The 25,918-nt window shown below is 53.8% G+C and overlaps 8 protein-coding genes across 8 annotated transcripts; 4 read left to right on the forward strand and 4 right to left on the reverse strand.

The window, feature by feature from the left end:
• The first annotated feature begins 18 nt into the window (after positions 1–18).
• Positions 19–1,268, forward strand: M421DRAFT_315995 (uncharacterized protein). The gene is made up of 3 exons (XM_033589251.1): positions 19–516; positions 567–907; positions 957–1,268. Exons 1-3 carry the CDS (start codon positions 172–174, stop codon positions 1,210–1,212), a joined length of 942 nt encoding a protein of 313 aa, XP_033451833.1. The 5' UTR covers positions 19–171; the 3' UTR covers positions 1,213–1,268.
• A 56-nt stretch (positions 1,269–1,324) lies between these two features.
• Positions 1,325–3,766, reverse strand: M421DRAFT_55896 (uncharacterized protein; the record flags this gene model as incomplete). The annotated part of the gene is made up of 4 exons (XM_033595341.1): positions 1,325–2,127; positions 2,227–2,783; positions 2,892–3,035; positions 3,084–3,766. The coding sequence occupies 4 exons, from the start codon at positions 3,764–3,766 to the stop codon at positions 1,325–1,327; spliced, it is 2,187 nt and encodes a 728-aa protein (XP_033451834.1).
• Positions 3,767–4,957: 1,191 nt separating this feature from the next.
• Positions 4,958–6,779, forward strand: M421DRAFT_2245 (uncharacterized protein; the record flags this gene model as incomplete). The annotated part of the gene is made up of 2 exons (XM_033588341.1): positions 4,958–5,144; positions 5,191–6,779. 2 exons carry the CDS (start codon positions 4,958–4,960, stop codon positions 6,777–6,779), a joined length of 1,776 nt encoding a protein of 591 aa, XP_033451835.1.
• A 510-nt stretch (positions 6,780–7,289) lies between these two features.
• On the reverse strand, positions 7,290–7,950 carry M421DRAFT_55497 (acyl-CoA N-acyltransferase; the record flags this gene model as incomplete). Its single annotated transcript, XM_033595311.1, has 2 exons — positions 7,290–7,715; positions 7,765–7,950. 2 exons carry the CDS (start codon positions 7,948–7,950, stop codon positions 7,290–7,292), a joined length of 612 nt encoding a protein of 203 aa, XP_033451836.1.
• Positions 7,763–10,386, forward strand: M421DRAFT_315844 (LACT-domain-containing protein). The gene is made up of 3 exons (XM_033589250.1): positions 7,763–8,569; positions 8,622–10,068; positions 10,124–10,386. The coding sequence occupies exons 1-3, from the start codon at positions 8,234–8,236 to the stop codon at positions 10,288–10,290; spliced, it is 1,950 nt and encodes a 649-aa protein (XP_033451837.1). The 5' UTR covers positions 7,763–8,233; the 3' UTR covers positions 10,291–10,386.
• Positions 10,387–13,667: 3,281 nt separating this feature from the next.
• On the reverse strand, positions 13,668–16,005 carry M421DRAFT_316055 (uncharacterized protein). The gene is made up of 4 exons (XM_033589252.1): positions 14,848–16,005; positions 14,521–14,599; positions 13,931–14,433; positions 13,668–13,877 (listed from the first exon to the last, which is right to left on the reverse strand). The coding sequence occupies exons 1-4, from the start codon at positions 15,899–15,901 to the stop codon at positions 13,723–13,725; spliced, it is 1,791 nt and encodes a 596-aa protein (XP_033451838.1). The 5' UTR covers positions 15,902–16,005; the 3' UTR covers positions 13,668–13,722.
• A 1,677-nt stretch (positions 16,006–17,682) lies between these two features.
• M421DRAFT_316091 (uncharacterized protein) lies at positions 17,683–18,725 on the forward strand. Its single transcript, XM_033589253.1, has one exon. The coding sequence runs from the start codon at positions 18,028–18,030 to the stop codon at positions 18,652–18,654; it is 627 nt and encodes a 208-aa protein (XP_033451839.1). The 5' UTR covers positions 17,683–18,027; the 3' UTR covers positions 18,655–18,725.
• A 1,408-nt stretch (positions 18,726–20,133) lies between these two features.
• On the reverse strand, positions 20,134–20,724 carry M421DRAFT_316099 (uncharacterized protein). Its single transcript, XM_033589254.1, has one exon. The coding sequence runs from the start codon at positions 20,576–20,578 to the stop codon at positions 20,267–20,269; it is 312 nt and encodes a 103-aa protein (XP_033451840.1). The 5' UTR covers positions 20,579–20,724; the 3' UTR covers positions 20,134–20,266.
• Between the last annotated feature and the right edge of the window lie 5,194 nt (positions 20,725–25,918).

The following is a 25,918-nucleotide window of genomic DNA, read 5'->3' on the forward strand; positions in this document are numbered from 1 at the left end:
CTGATCTCTCTTACCGTTATACTTTCATCACTGACCTGTCAACCGCTCTTAGTATGGACAGCCTCCACCTTCCGTCGCCCAAGCGCCACTCCCTATCCCTCGTGGTCTGTGGCCTCCACAAAACCGCTACCTTAACGTCCCTTCCACTACGGACCCAAGTACAACATCACCATGGGGTTGCGCAGAATGCAGTGGGATGATTGGATAGAACTAGACAACGAGTACCTCAAGTTCCACTCAATCAAAGCTTCTCGAATTGCAGACCGTGGAGAGAAGTGCTGTAAGACGGCACCGGAGGCGTGGAATGCAGCAATCGAGCTTTTGGAAGATATGTGTGCCTATCTGCCTGAAAGATATCCATCGCTGTTCCAGCATCTTGGGGATGGTAGGGAAGGTTTGAAGAATCTGGCCACTGGAGAGGTTATTGACATCAAGGAAAGGCTTGGAGTCGACAAGGAGGATCCTTTGCAAGTCTGCGCACGTCTAGTGCAGGACGACTTGGCCGTCATGATCGAGGTCCGTAACCCCAACTAGCGCTCGAGGACGATGGCACTGACCGACCACAGCGGCCAGACGGTCAATACTACCTCCTCGCAGGCGCGATCCTACTTGCGGGCTTCTGGCGTCTCGAGGACAAGTTTGGTATGCCGCTCTCGGAAATCCATACTTCCGGCGACGTTCCTCAGTACAAAGAGAAGCTCGAGAAGGGCATGCTGAACATGTTCAAGAGACTGCAGCCTGAGAAGCCTGTACTGAGAAACAATTACTTCATTCAGGTCGACGATAACTTGGCATGGAGTGAGAGTCTAGGGAGCGAAGACGAAGATGGCATCAACTGGGCAAGCGCGGAGAAGATTGAAGGGGTAGGCAATGTGTGGTTTAGAAGTGAACGCCAAAGTCTGAGAAGGTACGTTGAGTCGTCAGCTAAGATATCCACAGTTTGCTGACAAAACCAGGCTTCCACGGTCTGGTGGCATTGTGTTCACGATTCGAACCTACTTCCACCCCATCACGGAGATTTGCAAGGAGCCATATGTGCCTGGCAGACTGGCAAGTGCGATGCGCAGCTGGGGCGAGGACGTGAGTAGATACAAGGGAAAGGCGCAGTACGCAGATGTGGTGCTCAAGTACCTTGACGACATGCATGAAAAGCAGACAGCGAATGGGTTGGACCTAGAGCAAAAGGACGAGGTCAGAGCGTGTCCTTTGTGAAGATACCGATGAGGTATCGAACGTCATTTTAGGTCAGCCATAGCACCTCTAGTGCTGACCAACAGTCTACATACGTTCGGCTAGCCGTCGAATTTTACGGCGATTTCCGTGCTTAGAGGTACAGAAACCCCTCAGTAGGTGGCCTGGAATCCAGAGATGTAAACGCACAATGGCGTACGATCTCGCCATCTACAACTTCCTCGTTGCCTACATCTCCCCACTGCACCTTCCTTTCCCAAGGTTTATCCTCCCGTCGCTTCACATGGCATGCCGCACTAATCACTGCACTCATTGCAATTTCTCCCAGCCCTGTACGAAGACGTCGAAATCCAGCTATACAGACCGTGCTAATTGCCATAGCGAAGGTAACTGCAACGAGCGCTGTCATACCAGGGATACTGTACGCCAACCTAACAATTTGGTCGCCAGAATCTACAACGTCATCGACGTTGACTCCATCGAATCTTGCCATAAAGAGGCTACGCGAGCAAAGCCAATGCAGGGCTGCACTGCAAAACATAATTGGGAGAGCATATCTTGTTGGCAGCGTAAAGAAGTGACTAATTCTTTGTTCACCTCGTGGTCGCTCACTGACTCTTAATCCCTTCCTACAGGTAGTCAATCGATCGAACTCATGTGCGACAAGTAGCTTCGCCCAGATATTTGTGTAGAACACATAGAGTAGTGAGAAGCCTAGCTGTGGAATATTGGCGGTGAGAAGAGTCGGTACAATTACTGAGGAGCCTGTATCATCAGGCTTGAGATTGGCAAGTTGTTGTATGCTAGGCCGTCCAAGGTCCGTGTCGTACGCATCTCCTTTCGTTTCGAAGATGGCCCAGCCAAGTACACCGCTGAGTGTTACCACATATGCTGCTGAGACACCTACCATCGAAAAGAACTCTGCAGTATTGGCACCTATCCACCATCGGGGACGAGCGTTGGTGAATTTCTGCGGGGGATATGTCGTCGTCGGACCTTCGACGATATTGTCTGTCCGTGGCCACCATCGCCGACGCGGTTTGGCGAGGGCTTGCGGTGAGGCGGATGTTGCAAACCCATGCTTCCGAACCTGAGTGGACGAGACGAGACACATATTTTCTGTGGTCGGATCCGGATTTTCCAGGAAGGAAGCAATCGCGTCACCTATGGTTCTGAGAAACGTTCCGTCTGGGTGAGTGAAGACCAAGGCTGCGATGGCTAAGACTTTGATGGTGCTGAATACAACGACTGCACCCATGATCCACACGTTGTACTGTAAGCGACACCTATCTGGTGCAGTGCGGACAAGACAGTGGTGAACAGGATGACCGTATACTGTCCACGGCTTCGTCTTCAGAGAATCGAGAGCTTTCTTCCTGGAACAAACTTCTTGGCTTGAGTTCTTGATAATATCGTGGCACACCCAGTGGTAGGAGTCGTGATTTGTAGTCTTCTTATCCTGAGTCAGGATTCGTTGCGGATATCGTGTCCATAGGACTGGGCTATCGGGCTGCGAAGCGTTGGAAACCACGACAATATCACTGTAGCTTGATGTGAAGCCCTCAGTATAATACCTGATGCATTCTGAGGGACTAAGTGGAGAAAAGGTTTGACCGCGCACGTCATTGAGAAGGCGGGTGACAAAGGTGTCGTTTTTGACGTCCCAAGAGCAATTTTCTCCATTGCATTCACCCTGCCACTGGAATTGCTCCTTCCCGAAGCGAAGGTCTGGCGAGGAGTTGTTTGGTGTGGCTTGGAACGCAGTATTGTTTTGAAAGCTCCGATCAACAACGGCGACCGCATATTGATAAGTCTCCGTAGTAGTGAAGAAGACGGCGTTGAACCTTGATCGCTTTCAGTATTATTTCAGGAAGTTTGCCTTATTCACTCACACAAGATGGAGAGGTAAACTGGTAAAAGCTAGCACACTCCATATAGTCGCATGCCTTTTGCTTACGTATGACAGATTCCTCCAGCTCTGTGTCCCTATCTCGAGCCACTTGCCTTTCTTGTGGGCTGATTGAACCTCATCTCTTGTTGGTGCTGTCGTGCCCTGCATCGCGTATGTAGAAGCGCCTAGGATCAATGTTGATATGACGTTTAAGGCAACCTTGATGCCTGTTTCCAAGGTGCTGATTGCGCCACAAGCTGCTGTATGTATTGTCCCAGTGCCATCTTCTGGGTTGTTCCGACGGACCAACCAGGCAAAGACGCATACATTAGCAATCAAGGCCAACAGACTAGCTAGAAATGCACGCAGCAATCCAGCTCGCCATCCTGATACAACATTGTTATAGAAGACTGAGATGAGGCGTGTCCCGAAGTAATGCAGTTCACGGTCTTCTAGAACTTCCACCCAGCTCTTACCGTGGGGAAGTTGGTATCCTTCGGTTGCGTGGGCTCCGGCTATGTATTCTGTGTCGACTCGCACAGACTCAAATCCGTCATTGCGGTAGAGTTCCACATCTCCCTTGACGTCCAGTTTGGGCTGCGAAGGGTATGCTGGTAGTATAATGTCCTGATCCTCTGCTGGTTCCTGATGCGGTACGCGCTTGAAGCGTTGCGGTAGCCGCATGTCGTGGCAGAGTGAGATTCAACAGCCTGATTTTGTCCTTCCCACCTCGCGGAGCACAGTAACAGCGCGGGGAACGCAGGTTGGCGAAAAGAGAATAAACTGTGCCCTAGAACTTTCAAGAGCAGCAAGGTCGTGTGTTGTACGTTGAGGAAACAACAAAATTGACTTCGGGACTGAAAGTTGTAGGACTGCGCGTAGGTACAAGCGATGGGTCTTAAGGCGCCCAGTTCTGGCCCCCGGATGATACACCCCGATCGAATAGAGTAGTATGACCCCATTTTGGGAGACACAAAGTCAGCAATGGCGATCCCATCCTAAAGAGATGACCCTTGAGTGTGTCTTGGCGTGCATAGCTGCCACGAGAAAGACGAGCAGATGCCAGATGGGGAGTCTGCTGCATCCTGACGGCCATAAGCGTAAGCTCATCGCGAACGATGATCTAATCGTAAACTCCTTGTCTTATTCGGACAAACTTGTCCGGCTGATATGTCTCGACGATCTGGCATGATGATTGGTGGCGCAGTGGAAAGCTTCGGGCAGAAATATTGTAACCTGGTACTGGTAACGTTAGGCAAAGACAATCATCGCGCACACTGGTGTGTAGCGCTCAATACAAAATGAACGGGAGCCATTCGCTGCTCCGAAATCACCTTTGCACCTCACTAAAAAGATGAAACTGGAGGTAGAAGGCTGTTTACACTGCGACTACTTCTGAAGTTCTGATACGCACGCATCCTTGTGGCAATGCAATCCCCGAAATGAGCTATCGTCTGAAATGCATCAGATTCGCAGCGGAGGAGTGAGAGGCTGGGTAGATGTACTGGCCTTGTATTAAACATTGGTGGCTCGTTTTGATGACGTATGCAGGTTTGCATAGACTTTCTGTCTTGTTTCTCAGTGGGCGCTAAATTTGCAGTGATGAGTGCCGGTGAGGCTGCTACACTTGCAGAGAAAGAATGATGATGAAGTGCACTGCGGCTCTAATCAGAGGTCTGAGGCTATACCAGACGTTCTGTTCGTTTGTTGAGGGACGCGCTCTGCAGATGGGCACGCGTCGTGGCTGCCATCTTTGTGTTTTCGTTTGTCACGATGTAAACACAGCTTCCTTGCTGGACGTCCCCACCACAACCACGTCAATAGCAAGCCGAAGCACGCTCAGATCCATTCTAATCAAAAGTCTGAACGACTCTGATGACGATCGAAATCACTGCTCCCGTTTCGCTGGAGGCGTTGGCCAGCAAGCTGGGCGTGGCTTCACAACGGTCTCCAGTGAAGATCGAGCGGTCTTCTTCACCTGCGCCACTCATTGACGGTACCTCTGATATACCAGAGGATGGAGAGATTGGAAAGCAACAATTCAAAGTCGGCTCACTGCAAGGTAGGGTCAGACTATGTTCTATGCTTTCTGGCTGACGCGATCGCAGGTGAGCTGCAGCTGGCCAACCTCGAGTACTCCGCCCTTGAAGACCGCTACAAGCGTCTCGAGCGACAGCACAGCGAGCTACAAGATCTGGCCTCTGCATACAGCGAAGTCATCAGAGGTTTCTCTGTTATTGATCAGCCGACCGTGTGTATTGACCAGCTGCAGGCCGAAGCAGGTCGTGACGGCCTGAGGGCGAAGGCCCTTGAGGCAGACGTACTCAGGCCATTGGTCAGAGAAAGTGGCGGCCTACAGGCTCTCATCTCGCAGATAAACATAATGAGAAACATCATCGACAAGGCGGGAGGGCTTCAAGAGCTCGAGCAATTTGTGTCGGATCTTCGTACGATTCGAGACACGATCGACGAACTCAGAGGCTCTAGAGGTCTTGTCGGCTTGGCTGCTGAGGTACGAGATCTTCTCCAAAGTAAGCAAAAGCAGGACAGGCTTGCCGCTGAGGTCAATGGTCCAAATGGCCTGCGAGAGAAAGCCGCAAAGTACGAGAAGCTCGCGAAGACCTTCGCTGACGTGCAGAATACCTCTAAGCTCCAATGGCGTTCAGCTAGCAACGCTGCTATGAACCCAGCTCGAGCTCGCATGATCTCCGCCACGCCACTCGAGGTCGATCCAGACCGTGACTTGTACGAAGCACCACCGCCGGTGGCCAAGCCGAACAACAGGACAGGCTCGAACAACACTCCCTTAGGTGCTTCTCAAGACCAACCATCCGAGTCGAGCTTAAAGCGGAAGGGTCCCGAGACTTCAGCGTCCACCATGCCCGCAAAGCGCCCACGAATCGATGTCGGTCGCGCCTCAACTCTTTTACATGCCTCTCTGCCTACCACCGTTGGTAGCTCCGCAGATCGGATTGCGGGTCCTAAGAATCCTTCAGGCAAACGAGCTGGTACCGCAGGCGTCAAAGTCCGGAACCAGGCGGTCAGTGTACACGCTACAGACTCTCTCCTGTGTCAATCCAAAACCACGGATAAAGAAGGGCAGACCTCGTCCCTTAAAGCTCGACTTGACGCGAGTCAAGCTGAGAGTGGGAGCGCGAAGACTAACACTGTGGGCTCCAGACCTCAGGTGAACACAGCACCACTTCCACCAAGGATGCCAGACTGGATGCGTGCAGATGTCTGCTATGGAGATGTGGGATTCGCTTCCGCAGCTGGAGCACCTAGATACTCATCCACGCCGCCGACTCAGGATGCCGAGCATCACACAGACGCAAGACAGAGACCTGTGCGCTTCTCGACAGCCGTCGCACATCCTCCAGCGTTCTGTTCGTTGGGAGATGCCAGTGGGGCGTACACGGCTTTGCAGGCAGTAGCGGCAGTTCCAGCTGATCCCCACCCCAGCCAGATGACCATTTGGAAAGACTATCTCAGACACGCGGTTGCATTTTGGGTAGGGTCTTCCGATGCTTCTGCAGCCTGGGATGCTTACCAGCTTTATGACCTAAAGAGGAACTTCCAGATCCCTGGGGACCTGCTGACATCTCTCACTGGAGAGCTTTCCCGGCTTATTCCAGTCGCGAAGTACAGCGTATACGAGACGATGGCTCCCAGCCACGATACTTGTATCCTCAGGTAAGTTTGAAAATCCTGATGTAACAGCATACGATAACCAATATTCAGGTTTCTGATTGATGGGCATCGACCTTCTGGTGTGTCACAAGAACGGAGTGCTTGTAGGCTGTGCACCCATGACCGTAGGCCATGCGCTCTCCTGCAAGAGATTTGTGGTAGTCGAGTGATCATCTTCTTGCCGCTTCGCGCTGATCTTCGACGCGGCCTCAGATGGTCCGAGAAGGCATTCTGGATACAGGAGATACAGAAGAGGTGCTGATGTGCGCACTGGAGCAGTAACATAAGGCAGAGATGCTGAAAGGGTTATATGTGTTATGTTCGGTATCGGCGTGCATTGGGCAAGTATAGTCGACAGGTGTGCATATGGTCAAACGGGAAGAGCTGGGCCTATGGGAGACGTCCTGGCAACGTGTGACGGAACAATCAGAGTTATGAAACGACATCCTCTTTCCAGTCATCATTATCGCTCTCGTAATGTGGTATAGCTTTTGAGCTGAGAGCACAGCCGGTATCATTAGGAGGTCATAGCAGCGTTGTCGATTCGCTGCATGTCTGACATGCCCATGTTCATGCCAGTATCGTGACCGTGTCCACCCTCTGGTCTTTTCAGCGCAGTGCCCTCGTTGAGGTATAGTATCAGCCTATAAGCGGCATTTCCATTCAAGTAGTAGCGATGTAGCTTCTTCGATCGCAAGAAGCCCAGGCGTTCGTACAGCTTCAGGCTGGCAGTGTTTGTGATCTCCGTCTCCAGGACCACCTCGTCGGCTTGGCGGGTGGTCATTGCATTGATTGCCATAGTGACTAGCTTCGAGGCAATGCCCATCCCGCGGTGGGACTCCTGGACGGCAAGCATGGCAATGTACCCACGATAGGTGCCGGAGCGGTGGGGCTCGAGTTTGGAGATGATGACGCCGATGAGGTTGGACTCGTTGTCGAGAGCCTGTGGAAGTGTCAGCGGATAGCCTCCAGCATAACGGCGCAATACTTACCATGAAGCACAGGTCACCCCACTGGTATAAGAAGTAGCGGTACACATAGATGCTGTAGGGCTCGGAAAGGTCCTTGCCGATCAGCTGCCGTATGGATGGCAGGTACTCTTCCTCTTTGCCCGTCTCATACTGGACGTACGACAGCTCGATGGCCTCGTTGGGAGCGGCACTGTTGCTCTCGGCCATGACACACGAGGCAAGGCACGCACGATCAGGAAGTGGGACGTCGGAGGGTTCCGAGTCGGAATGGCAGGTGCGGGTCTGCAGCGTCGCGGGCTCCATGGGCGGCCATTGGCTGAAGGGCGATGAGCTTTGCTGTGATTTCATCACATGCACGCGGGCGCGCTCGGAAGTTGGAGGGTTCGCTTTGGGCAGCATGTGCTAGACTAGAGCTCTGATCTTGCACAGCCCTCTCCCGCAAAGGAAGACGCGCTGCCTCAGAGCTCGCAGTCTCCTCACCCCTGCTGCCATGGCCTTCCTCAGACGTCGCTTCGGCGGCGGCGATACGTCATCAGAGCCCTCACGCGAACCGTCGCCCAATCCCGCGCCCTCCCAGCGTCCCTCGAATCTGCGTGTCATCACCGCCGAGCAGCTGCACACGCTCCAGCAAAAGGGCAAGGTCAAGCATGGCAAGAGGAAGAACTTCTGGGTCTTTGGGCTGGGCGGCGTGTTCGGGCTGGTCATCGCGGCCTTCTTCGCGGGCAGCAACGACCTGATCGACTTGAAGAGCATCGAGGGCATGAGCCTGGAGAGCCTGATGGACGCACTGCCCGCCAACTTCGTGAAGAGCGCACAGCAGCTGCAGGTACCGACGCCGTGTATGCACCCTGGACGAGCGCTGATTGACCAAGGCGTAGAAACAAGAACGTGATGCCGTCAACTACGACTCCTTTGCTATCGGCATGCACGCGCGCAAGCAGGGTATTCGCGCCCAGCACCCCGTCATCATGATACCCGGCGTCATCTCCACGGGCCTCGAGTCATGGAGCACAGAAGAAGGCGCCAGGCAGTACTTCCGCAAACGGCTATGGGGCTCGTGGACCATGATGCGAGCGCTGGTCCTGGATAAGCCCGGGTGGAAAAGACACATCATGCTCGACAAAGACACCGGACTCGACCCACCTGGCGTCAAGCTCCGTGCTGCGCAGGGCTTCGACGCCGCCGACTTCTTCATCACGGGCTACTGGATATGGAACAAGATCCTCGAGAACCTCGCCACCATTGGCTACGATCCCAGCAACGCCTTCACCGCCGCCTACGACTGGCGCATGACATACATGAATTACGAGATCCGCGACCAGTACTTCACACGTCTGAAGTCGCACATCGAAGTCGCAAACCATGTCTCGGGCAAGAAGGCAGTTCTGTTATCCCACAGCATGGGCTCGCAGGTCCTGTACTACTTCTTCCACTGGGTAGAAGCTGAGGGCTACGGCAATGGCGGCAGCGACTGGGTTGAGAAGAATGTCGACAGCTGGATCAACATCTCAGGCTGCATGCTTGGCGCTCTGAAAGACATGCCCGCCGTCCTTAGCGGCGAGATGAAAGATACAGCGCAGCTGAACGCCTTCGCCGTCTACGGTCTCGAGCGTTTCCTGTCCCGCTACGAGCGCGCAGAAATCTTCCGCGCCATGCCCGGTCTTTCCTCCATGCTTCCTCTGGGCGGCAACGCCGTCTGGGGCGACCACACAGGCGCACCCGACGACGCGCCCGGCCAAAACGTCTCCTACGGAAACTTCATCCGCTTCCGTAACACAAACAGTACCATCACTCGCACCGAGTCAAATCTCACTGTCGAAGACTCCCTCCCCTTCCTCTTCAAGCACAGCGAGCCCTGGTTCAAGAAAATGATCCAGAGCAGCTACTCTCACGGCGTCGCACACACTGCCAAAGTTGTCGAAGACAACCAGAGAATACCCGCCAAGTGGATTAACCCGCTTGAGACCCGCCTCCCGCTTGCGCCAAATTTGAAGATTTACTGCTTCTACGGCATCGGCAAGGAGACGGAACGTGCTTACTACTACCGCGCGGACGACGACCCGCTTTCCGGGCTCAACGTTACGCTGGACACTGGGTACACCGCTGCTTCGAACGGTGAGCCGACGGACGGCGGCGGCAATGGAGCGGTAGACCATGGTGTGGTCTTGGGCGAGGGTGATGGCACGGTGAACCTACTGAGTAGTGGGTACATGTGCGCCAAGGGGTGGAAGTTAAAGAGATATAACCCAGCGGGCGTCCAGATCACGACGTACGAGATGAAGCATGAGCCGGACAGGTTTAGTGCCAGGGGTGGGCCTAACACTGGTAAGTCTCCTTCTTAAGCGCCGCAGAGAAGAGCGATACACTAACGATGTGCTAGCCGATCACGTAGATATCCTGGGTCGCTCTTCCCTGAACGATCTCATCTTGCAGGTTGCAGGCGGGAGAGGCGAGCTGATCAACGAGACGATACACTCGAATATCCTAGAGTACGCCGAGAAGGTGAAGATCTACGAAGAGGAGGAACACGGCTGGTTTGGGTCATAGTCGTGTCCATTGAGATTCCACGACGTTGAGGCGATACGATAGACCGAGGCAGACTCGAGACTTTTAGATATCCCAATTTCATGGCTCGCGACACTTGAGATTGTCCTACACCTCTTTCGAACATATCCATATTCCGGGTCGACTTCAGGCGCACATCAGCGGACTGTACCGAGGCGATATCAGACCTGAAAGATGGGGACGCCGCACAACAATGCCGCGATATGGGGCAACTGGTCAAAGACGGTGCATACATGTCGATCCAGTCGTTGGCTTTCGATCCAGGGTCTTTTGCCAACAAATCCCAAGGATATAGTATCGCAGCGCATAGACAGACAGAATATAGGCTGTGTCGTAGACTGTTACGATGCAGACCAGAAGAAGTACGCCAGAAGCTTGGTCCTGTTAGCGGGAAGGGTCGCATACTTCGACGTCACAGAGCCTTTCTTTCCGCGTCATGGGTTGGTACGTGAAGAGTGACGCAGGTATGTAGGCTAACATCTCCATAAGATGTCTTCTTGAGCTTGCACACTTCACAGCGCATCTCAACAGTCCCCCATCAGATCTGAAGCACAGATTTCAGTCGCGGGTCAAGCAGACTCTAATCTGACCGTATGGCAGCATGATAATTATGGAAGCTGTCTTCATCCTTGTGTTGGCCAGCATGAGGTGTAGTGCATTGATCTTTGATTCAGTGTCTTTGGACAGGACGTGTAAATCTTGTGTATAGTGCTTTAAAGGCTATAACAGGTCCGATGCCATACTTCGGATCATCCAATGTTTAGAACTTTCTCCATATAGCTATGCCTAAGATAGTGCATATCTTGGAAACCAATGAAGGCGAACATTCCAGACATCGAAAGCGCCCTGCGCTATATTAGATAGGTCCTGAAAAAATCCTCTGTAAGAGCAGGACGTCTCCGTTACTGCAATGAGATCGGCGCACACATCATACCATATGATCAATATCGAGCCACTTCTTAGAGCCGGCTACTACTTCGTGCAAAATGGCCGACACTATCAATCGCGGCAGTACTCTATCGCAGTCGCCGAAAGATATACTCTTCGGTCCGGAGACCAAGTGTTACCGTTCCGCGAATACGACCTCATCATTAACGGCCGCTAGGACCCGGCCAGTATAGACAACTTCCAACTTTTAAGTTTCATCTTGCAAGGTCACCGCAGCTTCCTCATGGCCTTTTATCGTACCACAATCTAGACCACACTCATAGTGCAGATCAGAAGTCATAATATTAATTAGGGGGGTGCATGTTAACATCTCTCATCATAAACTCGATACGTTCCAAGATCATTTCATATTGTCCAGAACCAGCCTCGTATTTCCGTTGCCCCACAATGAACCACGCGAAGGATGAACTGCCTGAAGAGATCTGGCAAGCCACACCTTGCTTGTGCTTTCCCGTCAGCATTTTCACCGGCTCGAGGCCACGGCACGAGGTTCAAGGTGAGCACGAGGCGCGGCAGGGTACGCGCTGGGCAGACGAAGAGATCAGGAACGCGCTTGCTCGTAGCCTTGTTATCTGATCGGTAGCGCAGATGCATGCCTCAGGAGCGCAAATTGTCCGATTGACGCCGGCACCATCGATGCGATCGGTGGAGGACCTCGGTGGTCACAGCCAACCACACGTCATGATGTTTAGCTGAAACATCGCGATAGCTCGAAGAAACGAAGCCGGGCTGGCAATCAGTTGGCAGCGAGAGGAAGCGGTGCGGTGACGACATGTTGACAGAGTTTGCGGCTCGGTAACGTCCGCCAGAATCCCTGCTGGTCAGCCCGAGCAATTCCCACGTCAAGCTTGCTCTTTAGAGTTTGCAAGACGCATGGTGGCGCTTTCGCGACGGTGGGGCAAACGCTTGTTGCGACCGCTGAACGGCTGTTTTGATTCTTGAACCTCTGTTGACGGAGAGGCGAGCGCTATTGGTTGGCATTTGCTCAGCCAATGAGCTGCGCGGTGTGATTGCGACTATTTCGGGAAGAGTGCAGGCGACAGGAAGCAATGAACGCGAGAACATAGTCATGGATACGATGCGCGGGAATACTTATGAGAAGGCGAAAAGGCAAGTTCCGCCATGAGCTTCTGCAACGAGTTAGTAAAACTCTTTGATGGATCATGGTTGCATGCGTCATTTACAATTGATAACTTCTAGTTTCGGATGTCAGCATCCTTGCAACACGTTTTGCCCCTCAAATGCCTATCATGGAACGCGCAACTCAGCTCCCATCGCACGTGTGCAGTTCCTCGATTTGTGCAACCATCGTGTCCCAACATATCTGACACGGATCAGCTCGTGCAACTCTCGTGCAAAGCGTGTACAACACACACAACGTGTCCACGAAACTCCCACATTCCAGCCCTTACAGCAGGCGGGTGCGACCTTCTGTTACTGCCTTTGTTCCTGAGTCTTAGAACCAGCATCTCCCAGCTTGTCACTTGTCAGCCCCCGCGCTAAATCCCAGGATCCCTTCTCCACGCGTTCAAACGACGGGGAGAAAACCGGCAATAGCGTGTCTCTGTAAAGGCGGTCAGGAGATCAGAAGAAAGCATTGGTTGATAGATGTCCAACGTATCGCGCCGTGCCGCTTCGTTACCGGTCATTGGTTGCGTAGACCGTCGAAGGATTCACAGTGAAGGAGAGCCGAGTCTAGAATTGGGATTTGAGAGATTGCGTGATGTGAGGTTGCTTGATCAGGGAAACTGCCCCGGGACTTGATACACATGTTGATAAAGTGTGTGCGATAGGTAGAGAGCAATCAGGTCATCATTGCAACAGTAAACAGTCACAAAGTGTCGCAGGAATTGCTCTTTGAAACCCGTGCAAAATCAATGCTTGAATGAATAAGTTATGTTCTCTAATTGCTAGTAAATATTTTGCGCCGATCAAATAACATCGACCTACCAAATAGTGACACACGAAATTATGATATCCGAGGCACGATCGTGAAAACACCGATTTTTCAAATGACTCGCTTTGAATGCACAAACGTCCGCCTTCATGAATGTTACAATGCTGGCCATTGCTTCATGAGGATGCCGAAATCGCAGGGAGCCGTAGACACAGTCCAACAGAGATGGTGAAACAGAAAAGACACATTTTGTGGGGATTGCAAGAGATCGTTACTTGCGAATAGGTAGGGTATCTTATGCCAGGGACCTGGGTGCGTGGATGTACCCGAAGACGCGAGAGTTGCAAAGGAAAAGTAGGATGGCCTGAGACATCAGAATACGTCCTGAGACACGTGTGGGCGTCCATAAGGGACAAGGGTCCATCGAGAAAGGAGTGTGCCGTGTGTCGAAAGCGGTAAACTCCCCCGGTCGTTCGTGTAGGGGGTCCCTGTAAACCGCCGGAAAAGCGAGTGCCGGAACGGTCGTCCGCGACTAGGGCTTGAATCCTGGCCATTGAACTGGAAAGCTCTTAAGGTGAGCCATCACGCCTCGATTTCTTGTTTCGCTCGATTCTGTCGTTCCACCTTCGCTTTCCGACCCGAGTTTCGAAGTGTGGCGCCACTTGGGTCACATCTTGACCTTGACCCATCATGCTGCTCCGCATCTTGTTACGGTAGGCATCAACTGTTTACGAGGTTAGTTATGATCACGTATAGTGTACTGTGACGACTGCTTACGAGACTTCTGTAGGAACAATGTTCTGCCCGCGAAGACACGGCTCTGGCTCCAGCTCATGCGGTAGCCAAGATCGTTTAGCGTAATCTCCTTCGAGCGCTTCGTCCTTGTAAGACGCGGCTTCGGCACACGGGTCTCGCCGTCAAGAGTGGGGACGACTACTGTTGTAGCGCCAGACAACGGGAAGCTGGGATCGCTCTCAATGTCGGGCTCATCCGCGAATACCTTGCTACCTCGCGGACTGGCCGGTGGCGACGTCATCTGCATGGCGAAGTAGCTGCGGGGAAACACAGAGTTCGACTTGCGGTACGAGTCTGGCATCTCCTCCATCTTGACAGTGTCGAGAGTGACTCGCACGCGCACTCTGGTACCCCGTTGCGCATCGTCGACTAGGATAAACTTGCGGCGCTTTGACTCAGGTAGGTCGCCAAACATTGCTAGCTTCCTTTCTTCTTCGTCTTGCTCCTGCTGCTTTGAAACTGGTACACCAGCTGCGTGCGGCGGTGGGTACTTCATATCTTCGTGAGTAGGTGGTAGGCCGCTGGAGCCTGCCACTGATTCGCTCGAAGGGAATGTGGGGTAGAAATTTTGCGTTTGCCGTACGTCGCTCGGGGACTGCGTTCCGTTCGGGGCTTGGTGGTGATGTGTGTGTGCCTCGGAGTAGTCATTGCCTGCAACGAAAGAGAAATTAGCTTGCACGTCAAATGAGCCGCGATCTCCCCGTCCTCTGCGCTAAACCAAACATGTGTGCGGCGGATGCGGGGATGTATACAAGCATTGCGTACAAGCATAGGGCAGCTACTCCGAAGGGGTATTACATCAAGGAGTGTGTAATATACATGCAGTGCAGAAAGGACAGAGGTATCATTTAACATCCAACAATTGTGCTTAACACATCAACTCATCTGGTGAAACATACCGCTAACATCTTCCGATCCTCCTTGTGGTCCTCCTGGATGATCGTGGTGGTGGTGCATCTGTGGACCACCCATCATAGACTGGCGGGAAGGTGCTGCTAAAGATGCTGAGTTGGGAACACCAGGTGCTCCTGGGCCACCTGGACCAGCCATGTGGGCACCGTGTGTGTTGGCCTGGGCCTTTCGTGTTGTCATCTTGGCCATGCGCCTGACGCGACGACTCCTGAGTCGGGGGTCCTGGTTGCTGTTGCGCCAGCTGTCGACTGCGCGCTGAATGAGACCACGCTTGCCCCTCAGGCAGGGGTTCAGCTGTGCCAGCGCCCATCCGACAGTGTTGCACTCAGTCTCGTAGTGCAGACGGTTGCCCTTGTACGAGTCTTTGGGACAGCATGCGCGAGGGTAAACACAGTTCTCGGTCTTGAAGTCTGGAGGAAGCTCATCGACGTTGATTGACTCTACGTCACATCGAATTGTGTACTCCATCTTGACGCGGTCGCGAGAGTACTCGAAAGCGATCCATTGGACACCATTTTGGTCTTGTCGAACAACAAGTGGGGTAGTTGCAGGAATAGGACCAGGCGCAGCGTTGGGATTAACGCCAGGACCGCCCGGGGCAGCTTGATGCATGTTCGGTGTGCCAACCGGAGGTGCCTGAGGCTGCTGCTGTGGTGGGCCAAGACCTGACGGTGGGCGCTGAAGAGGCGTTTGTGACATTTGCGGTTTCGGGCTTCCAGTCATACCTGGGGTGCGAGGATGAGGTTGGTGAGGGTGCTGCATGTGCTGGCCTTGCTGGTGTGACATCAGAAGAGGGTTAGATGCCATGGGCTGCTGTGGAGTCGAAGATGGGTGCTGGTTGTAAGGCGACTGCTGCTGCACCGGCGCAGAGCCGTACGGTGTGTAGTACATTGATTGGGGCATCTGACTGGGTGGCTGGCCATAGATTGGCCTTCCATGCTGGTCGTGCTGTGGGGACTGTACAGAAGCAGGAGAGTTGGACTGAGGGGTGTGGTATGAAATTGGAGGGAACCCCGTCCGGTTCATGGTCGCGGCGGCCATGAGCTCAGGCGTTTCTGTTCAATGTTAGATGACTTCATGTTATTTGTTTCCCAACAGGTAGACGCGTCCACGCGTGACTTTGGACGCGTCTTGAACCTCGATTAGGGATTACATCACGTACCAGATGATGAATAGTTACTCGGCGCACTGTTTGTACTGTAAGGACTAGGATGCGCCTGGTAGTAAGGGACCTCTTGCTGCTGCTGCTGCGGCGGTGGCGGTCCTTGGATCTGCTGCACGTAGGGCGATTGGTGGGGTGGTCCTTGAGACTGAGAAGGGTGAGGTGAGGGGTAGTGACCTTGAGCTGGGCTGTGTTGCGGTGCAGGCTGGTGAGGAGAGCTGGGGTGTGGCTGGTGGTGCTGTTGCTGCACTTGGGCAGGCCGGGGGTGTTGCGGGTGTTGCGGGTGCTGCGGGTGGTGAGGGTGGTGGTTAGGCGGCGGCAGGCCCTGGGTCGAGTGGGGGTGATGCTGTTTAGCGAGTACGGTCAGCAACGGTGCTTGCGCAAATAATCGGAAAAGTAGACTCGGTAGGCTGCGGTGCAGAACAAAAAAACGAGGGGTGCAAGGTACAAGAAGCTGAAGCTCAAGCTCAAGAGGCCAGGATGCGGGGCAGGCAAGCAGTGATGCGCGCCGATGTGCAAGGCGGCGATGTTCTTACGCGAGGAGCAGGGTCTGGAAAGAGACAGGACGGTAGGGTTTAGTTATAGGACAGGAAGGGCAGACTAGCACCAGACGACTACCAGCCAAAGCCGCGACGTTGACAACTCAGAGGGCAGACGAGCGGTGGGAGCGGAGGTCAAGCAGCGTCGCAGGGGTTCCGCTGCATCGTTCTGAGTGACAAGACGCGGCGGAGAGAAAGCAGCGCAACCAGGCGTCCAGCAGAGGTGCGACAGGGCCTGACAGGGGGTGGTGGTCTGGGAACTTGGGTCGCAGCCCTGCTACATGCTACCAGCCTAGGAGCGTGTACCAGGGCCGCTTGGCGGGGAGGGCATACCATGTAGGCTGAGGGCGCGCGGGCTGGGTTGTGCTGGCGGCGCTGGCTGGGTGGAGTGCACGCGTGTGGATGCGACGTGCAGAGGCTGCTGCAGGCTGCAAAAGGAACGAGGATGAAGCCAACAGGAGCGGTGACAGCGACGGATCACGGCTGTGGGCGCGCGCGAGTGCTCAAACTCCAACGGTCGAGGGAGCCAGTGCAGAAGGGCCGATCGTAGGGGTGCGACGAAGCGAGTGTGTGCGTGAAGGAGAGGGCAGGGAAGCAGAGTCAACTCACCATCTTCTGCGACGCTACAGGCGCCGGCTCTTCCTTATACTTCCGGGCCCTATCTGGGGCATGCGACAGCGACATGTTGATGCTCAGAGCGCGGTGGAGGTCGAAGGATGCCGGGAGCGCTGGTCTGAGCGCCGGCCGACGAGGGTTGGGAGGGAAGTGCAGTAGCGCTGGCCTGCAATTTCACGCGCAGCAGCAGAGGCCCGGGCAGCAAGCTTAGCAATGCCAGTTGTGCCAGTGCGCCGAGCTGGCCGTGAAATAAACGTCCTCAAACCGCTAATGCACGCCCGGCCGTAGTGCTGTTTTGAGCGCGCCAGCCCGCGGATGCGTGCGCCGGGGTCAGGGATCGCTGGTGAACACACGACGACGCTGTGCAAGCGACGAGTGGCCGTGGCCGTGGCCGCGACAGTCGGCCTCTACGACCTGTCGCCCGTGTAGCGCGAGACTGCGGCTGAAGCAGCCAGGTGCGGTGAGCAGCAGCCAGCAGCAGCGAGCAGCAGCAAGCAGAGTCAGACGGGGTGGAGCAGTGGGGCGCTCGCAGCGCTCTACCACGGTCCTGGCGATTGCTAGATAACCAGACAGTCGCATACAAAGCGAGGACCGGCGGCAGTTGCAACTTGCAGCCAGCGCTGGAAGGAGCAACTGACCAGCTCGTTCGACCAGCAATAATAGCACCGCCATTCGCTCGCTACTCGACGACAGCATCTGCCGCTGTCGCGCTAGGGCAAGCAGGTAGACAAGCAGCAGCCTCCATTCCAAGATTCGCGGTTCGCGGCAGGCCCTCGCCTCGGCGACCTCTGCCCTATACCGCAGCGCTGCTATAGACACAACGACCGTTTTGTCGACTCGACCTGCTGCTTATGCGTCTCCAATTTCGCCCCTGCAGCACGTTACTATCTTTTGCGCGCACACGCCCCAGCCTGCGCACCGCCGCCGCTGATTCGACGCGTCACTCTACATGTGGCGCGTCTGCCAGAGTTCTGCCGTGCGCAATGTCTGCTCGAGTCTCTAGCGCACCGTTTGGCAGTTGCACCGCCGAGCCAGCGGCCCACCGTCACGCGCCTCATTGGCTGCCTGCGCCGGTGAGCAGGCGCCCAAAACGGCTCACTAGCAGCTCGTCTCTCAACGTTGCCCAACATGACTATTGGCCGAGGCACGCCCGCTTGTTGCCTCATATAGCTGAGAGCCGGATCGCCCACGCGATGCACTGGTCGCGAGTCGCGGACACGACTCTCGGGAGACGGGATGAGGCCAGGCTGCCCAGCAAGCTCCCAATGCTCGACAATCACCACCTGATCGGCCCTGGCACCTTCGAGATCGCGGGGCCACATCGCCGAAACATCCCAGAGCGTCACCACGATCCTCCAGGGGCTCCATCACGGGCCTTCATCAATGCGACGGGGCCCAGGTTGCGCGGCCCTGCTTACACCGAGACTGACTGCAGTGGGTCCATGTGTGTCGCTGCTCGGGGCTGCCAATTCGAATAAGATTGCCACTTCATGCTGGAACATGACTTGACGGGCAATGCAGGCACACCGGGCGAGAGACCGCCTGGGCAATCGTGACGGTCATTCAATGCTGCAACAGCGCCGGACGTTGACCTGAAAGACTGCATCGGTGCGACTGCATCACCTGCTTCGGCGTTGATTGGAAATTGCTATGGGCTCCGTCTCAGACCGGATTCTGATTGCATCCTCAGGGAACATGGTCCGCAAACTCTGACAAAAGACACGCGGCCAATCCGTCGATGGAACTGCACAGAACTGTGGTTGACGTGCTTCGAGAAGGATTTGCGACAGGTACATGAAGCGGTGCCATGGTTGAGAGCACAACGCACCCTGTCTGAGATCGTGACATGGGACCTTGACCTGTCCAAACTGTAATGTTCCGAGCGAGTCGTTCGCAGCGGGGTGCGGAGAAACCCTGATGGCAGTGCTGGTCGACCAGGGAGACAGAACCCTATTTTAACGCCGACTGTTCACACGGCTTCGAGCCCAAACAATACTTTGCGCATTGTACGTATGTGCACTTACAGCTACGCCAATTCTACCATCACAGATTACCAGCAAATGCGAAAACTACGTCCTCTAGCCTGTGTGCCATGCGGAATCTTCGCTCCGTGCTCCATAACTCTACGGTCTCGAGGCGCTCTTTGCTCTGGCCACGCTCTCGATCAAATTGCACTGCAATGGGAAGCTGCATATCCAGGTGCTGCTACTCTCCATCGAGCTGATGTTCAGAGCACATCTACAACCAGTATTTCGCGCCGTGCAGTCAAACGGTTGCTCAAAAACAGACAGGCGGCGACGTGCATAACGACAGTGGTCAGCTGCGACGCCTGATTGAGCTGTCTCTGCCGCAGAACATCTAGCAATGGGTGCCATCTACGCGCACAAAGGTCATATGCTCGTCAGCATCAACTTTACTCTTGCCGTCAATGGCCAATTGCTTCACAAGCAGTCCAGACTTGGAACATCGAACTTGCAACAGTCATCTGCACATGCTCTGCTGGCTCGATTATGGAATGAGTGAAGAGATCTGTCGCATTGCCAACTTTTGCATCTCGTAGCTGAGACCATTTCCCTCTAGCGCATTACAGGGATGAAACTTTTGTAGCAACGGTGGGCGATCGCACACAGGGCAAGGGTGTGCTGCCGGTACCCATGCATCCCGAGTCGTCCCGCAGCCATGCTTGCAGAGATTACACCGCGAATACGAGTTTTCACCGCATGTCCCGATCTGTATCGACTCGCAGTCGTTCAAGAGGATCAAAATCAGCGCAGTTGGCTTCGTTTGGACTAGACGCGAACGCGACAACTTTGAACGGGCAGACATTTCTCTCCATTCTTTTCTGACACTGATTGGCTGTGTTGCAGAAGCATCTTCCTTTCCAGGAGTCGCGCACAAAGACCTGAGATCAATCGGCACGGCCGTTTTTACGACCAGCCAGCGTTGGGGCATAAGAGCAAAGATCTTGTCTTTTTACTTCTGTCACAAACAATGAGTAAAGCACGACGAAGTCGACTGCCCGAGTTCACACTGAAGCTGGCTTGTGCCTTCACGCGTTCCGGGAGCTTCACCTGTATTCTCACAAACGCTTCACCACCAGCGAGTCAGTATACTGTGCGCAGCAGGCTGCGGCTTCGGCTTGAAGATCGCCTTCAGGCCCCCTCGACCTTGCTTCCCGCAAACCTCGAGGGTGGTTATCTCTGCTGTCCTAACTTCTGTGGCATCACATGCCCTTGTTCTGCAGGGCTTGGACTGGGTGGCAGGTGGACCAGCTGCAGTTTCTGACGGGGCTGATGATCCGAAATGGATATGCACTTCGATCGCACTTGCGAACTGTGACAGCGCCACCTGTCTCACGATCCGGAGTCGAATTCGACAGATGTGCTCCTCATTTACTCTCATCCACTGCGCAACCCAAGGCTTCTTTTCAACGTTTTTGCATAAGCGCCGGTCCTGACAGGTGATAGATGTTCCTTGATTGGTTCGACACAAGACCTGCTCTTTACCGGCTTCTATTCTGATACAAGGGTCGTGCCATCCCTGCTGCCAGTGCGACAAGGATAAGCCGGCTTCTGAAGGCCCCCCCCCCCCCAACAACAACAACAAGACTCAACCCGTCAATCCTGATTCGAGCGGACATTTGGGGAACATATCTAGGCTGATTCTCGTAGCGCATCTCTGATGGTTAAAACCACATGATGTCAGCACCGATCCTATGCAGCCTGGGGACGAAGCTGCCGGGCCACCCTCCCCAAGCTTTAGGTTCCAGGCCCTGTTCCGTGCCTCACTCTTGTCGGCATGACTTCACCCTTACGCTGATCTTTGTACACGCAGTTGTCCGGTTCGGATCAGCGTTCTCCAGTGTTAATCATCGTTGCTCTGGTTCGGCACTCGTATTCGTGCACCACCGGAAAAGCAAACATTTCATGTAGCCCGGATCTTCTGCTGGACCAATGAGCCATTAGGGTCACTTTTGGCAGTGACACAATGACTGATGGAAGTCGTAAGACTCACACTGACACCGTAGTAAAGAAAGCTCATTGATATCAATTACAACGAGCATCACGTGGCTGTCATCTTAAGGCACGAGTGATTTGGAACTCTCAAGTCACGATGCGCTCGCGGCAGTGGAATTGATTGCAGGTTGCACATCCCGACAATGGCACAATGTAGCAACCCAACATTCGTAGACGCTGAGGGATTTGCCACATCATAAAGGTACTTGTTTAGACGATGCTCACTGTGCCTGTTGGATCCGCACACTTCTAAGCTTCAAATTCTCCCCTCGGCATCAATCACCCAAATAAAAGGCGATCACCCCCCTTTGGTGGTATTCAACAGTGATGCTGTGGTGTTGATGTGGCTTATTGGGCACTGCTTGCTTTTCTTCGCCCAACCAGCAACAATAACGTCCTCGCTCAGCCCAACAGGCTCGGGCTCCGCGCCATTCTTCTGAGTTTTGCATGGCCTCTGGGCATGCGACTCTGCTCGAGCCAACCTATCTAACACTTCCGCATCCTATGGAGGGAATAACTGCTTTCAGCTCGAGCTGTTGTATCCGAAGTTGCCGAGTCCACTGACCACGATTAGCCTAATTGTGCCGTGCTGGTCGATTAGAAGCGAATAAAGCAAATCAGACCGCATTCTTAGGCCAACGCCACTTCAGCAGCTACATCTAACGCATACACACTATTTTACTGCGGCTTGCTTCCGTCGCCTGAAAACTTGCCATCGTCGACTTGGGCTCGTGATCTATGACCGCATCAGCCTCTGTGCACGTTTCGCCAACTTAGCCGCCTTCTAGAAGGGCGCTAGAAGGACGCCATGGCAAGTGCTCGCCCATGCCTTCATTTCTCATCCCATATGTAGCGAAATGATGGCCGTAATTCCAAGATGGGGCAGGCACTTTCTCAGGTCCACTTGAATCAGGATCTGTTCTGCGCACAGAGCTTGCGCGGTCGGGTTGTGCGCACTGAACTTGCACTGCATCTAGAAAGGTACGCTCAGTACTGCTCGAGACGTCCAATACCCGCACCAGCGAAGCACTGTTTACGAAACTTATGACTACGTCTCCGCTGCGGCTGTCTTCTCGCGAAACGCGATGTGTGTTCCCCTTTCACGGCATGTTCCACGCCCAGAGTGCTGGACTCAACACCCAAAGGAACCCAGACCCCCACTCCACGCGCCCTTTGTCCACTCGTGCTACCGCTGCAATAATAGCGTGCAGTATTCCTCGAAATCGCATTAACCTGGTACCGAACCCGCGATGAGGGTGCAAGTGCGTGTAAATGCGACTAGTGTTCCGGTCAAAGTCTGCACGGCACCTGAAGTTCGAACACACCGCTCACGTCTTCGCGACTCGACAAAAGGCAAAAGGCGGTGTTGCAATGGACCGCGACACGCGTCCAGAAAGCCGATACCGGTAGATCATATGCCGAACGTTCCTTGAAACGCTGACGGATGTTCGAGAATGTTTTGGTGTCGCAGTTCCACAGGGCTGAAAAGCGCGTCGAATAACACGCCAAGCGTCGAACGTAAGCTCAGACAAGCATCCGCCTCATCTTCGTCTGCAAGACCGGGTTTCCTAGAGCCGCTTTCAAGGATGGGGTCGTGTGACAGACGTGGTTTGATTCAGATGCAGCCCCTCTGCTCGGTGCGTCTGGTCAGTCAAACCTGTAGTCTCTGTCTTCACACAAGGTCTTTCGTGGTCACATAGAAACGCAAAGAGATCTTCCAGAAGACCCACATGGTGACTTGGTTTCGGTGCGACTAAGAAAGAGCGTGATCAATTTTGGAACGCATAGACACCGGCAAAGTTTCGAGGTCCAGCCGCCTACGGGCAGCATCGCTTGCGATCTCTCGATCTACATCTTTTGACGTCTTGGACAATCGGCGGGTAGGTCGATCCTGATGCCCGAGCTCACTATCCTGGAACGTTCTGTCGCGCAAGGTACGGCGAGCCTAATGATATGCTATCATCGAGGCAGCAATGCATGCCCAACGTCTCATGAACGCCATTAGAACGTTTTGATCATTGTTCCACGTCAATGCAGGGCAGCAATCGCTTCTCTCGAGCTCGCTAGGAGACCCATCGTCTACCAGCATGATCCATGGGTCTGCGCTGTTGACATTTCATTGGCAGTGACATTTGCCCTCGCCAATGCTGCTTCCTCCTTTGACGCGCACACGGACAAGACCAACAAGAGGAAGGTGACCAGACAAACCTCACGTTATCATAAAGTCAAAAGCAATTTCGTCAGCTCATCTACCCCTGCACACCATGAGACAGCCGGGACATCCTGCCCAGCATCGCGGCCAACTCACCTTATCTGTGAACCCCGCACATTCCCGGTTACCACACATCATTTTTGTGGTCTCTTTGAAGTCTGTGGCCCGGTTTCTCCTCACTGCTTGCGTTCTGTACCTTGGCCAGACGGAATCCTTCCGGGTGTTGCTCTGATCAGAGATTCGGCCAAATTGGTGGATAAGCAATGAGTTCAGGGAGTTGACGCGTCCATTTGTGGGCACTAAGCTCGCCGATTTGGGACACACGTGTGTTGCCCGCTGCAGGTCGTTGACCACTCCAAGGCACCCGGGAAACAGGCTTCTTTGCATGCTGGAGGGAAGGCCATGAACTACCGCAGCGTTCTAGGCAAAGGGGGCGGCGGGCTATTCTTGCATTCAGTAGTGGGTGGTTGGTGTTTCAGTCAAAGATCGAAGTGGGTGATCCTATGACGGTCATTCGTCGATGACTATGCAGCTTCGAATCTTTGTTGACCCACTGAACATACTCCACTATCAGTGCGTGGTTGAGTCTGGCTGTGTGAGCGAAGCCCATAGGACTGCACTGTATGAGGGAGTGTGTCAAGGCACGGCCACAATGCAAGGTTGTTACGACCCGGCACAAGAAAGGCAAAGACTGCCTTGGAAGAAGACCTGCGAAAGGCAAGAGGTGGCGATCTCGAAACGTCGCCCGCAACATCTCTGTACCAAAGCTTCGAACGCGCACGTTTGTGCAGGTTGTCCACGAAGGGATACCTCCCACCAGAGCTTCTAACGCGCCCACTTGTGTTGTTACGAATGATCTTATGCATTTCCATCCAGCGCCCAGAGCCAACGAGTCCGCATTGAAGGACCAGCGCACATTGCACAAAGCATGGCAGAGCCGGCGTATATTGCACAATGTATTCATCCACCGGGTGCTCATCGCCGTCTGTTCGTTGTTCTTCAAGGCAGCATTGCCAACTGGGCCGAGCCAAAAGCTCCCGTGCGTCTCATAGAAGACAACACCACCTCAATGTATATGTCTACGTTCACCTCTTCTACACCAACGAGATCGGGGTCCTGACCGTACGGATTCCAGGTAAGTCTCGATGGGAGACTCTGATGACTTCAGGCTTGCCGAGCTGTACGTGCTCATATCCGCTGACGAGGACGTCACCCACGAGTTTCTAGCCGGACTAGTCTCCCAAATGATCATCTCTTGCCCTCGATACCTGAGCAAGGGCCGCGGCGCGCGAGTGGCTAGTCGGTCTATGTACCAACCACATCGGTGGTGGAGCAGCATTCAACTTGCTCCCACTCGCGAAAACCCTCCTACGAGAGCTTTTCGCCCCGACATTGACGACAGGTACGAGCGTGGCAGAGAGCAATAGAAGGTCAAGTCCCGCTCTTTCCAGTGCGCTTGCCAATCCTCTTCTTCTATGTTGTGCACATCAAGTCCGTGCATCTTAAAGCCCGTCGCTCCGCGCTGGTACATCGTGTCCATGCTTTCCTGTCGCAGCAGATATCATGCCTATTTACCAGCCAATTCGGGGGTGCTAATGTATGTACATTTTGCCTCCTTTTCGGCTGCGACATTTCCAAAAACTTCCAGTGGTCGAAAAAGAAGCTGATCTTCTTCAAGTACTTTTTCGTGCCATCGTGGTGCTAAATGTCAGGTAGGTCTCCGCGTTCAGCACTTGATGGTCGTCCTGTGAAATAAAGAACGAGCCATGCCATGCGTCAACACTGACATTTACGAGCATGACAAGGAGCGATGGGAAAGCGAGCGAAAAAAAAAAAGCCTAACAGAGAAGTGATGAATGGTAAGGATGCGTAGGAAGCTAAGCTGAAGCACCCTTGGTCGTACTTACCCACTTGCCCAGGATAGACACGTGCCAATGTCAAAGGTGTAGGAAGCAGGCAAGGGCACAAAAGGAGCGGATACTATGTAAATAAAACACAGGTCTCTTGCGTAACGGTCAACGTCTCGAATCTGCCGGAACAGATCTCATAGGTCTCTAAGTCTCGAGAAGTCAGCCGAGAGCAAGCGACTATTTTCGATGTGCAAGCGCTTTACCGCTATACCAAGCATCTGAGTTGTGTGCTATTTGATAAAATAGCCTGACTTGCGTTGATACAAGTTCTGTCCATTCTTTGCGCGATAGTACTGAACATGTAAATAAAGAGAGCGACATGGATGCTGGCCCCTCGTTCTTACCTTTCTGTTCAGGCTAGGCACATGTCAACTTAGCCAGTACAAGCGGAGATAATAAAAAAGACTTGACCCTCTGTGATTCGAATACAGGCCTTTCGCGGACCGGTCAGCTTGCCCGACCTGACGGTCGTTTGGAATGGCGAAGCTTCCTTGCTGGAGGTCTGCCGATGAACAGCGACTACTTTGATGTGCGAGCGTTCTACCACTATACTAAACATCCGGTTTAATGAAGCATCTCAAGCTAAGTCATTACATAGGCCGAG

Source organism: Didymella exigua (assembly GCF_010094145.1).
Source record: "Didymella exigua CBS 183.55 unplaced genomic scaffold M421scaffold_5, whole genome shotgun sequence".
NCBI lineage: Eukaryota > Fungi > Ascomycota > Dothideomycetes > Pleosporales > Didymellaceae > Didymella > Didymella exigua.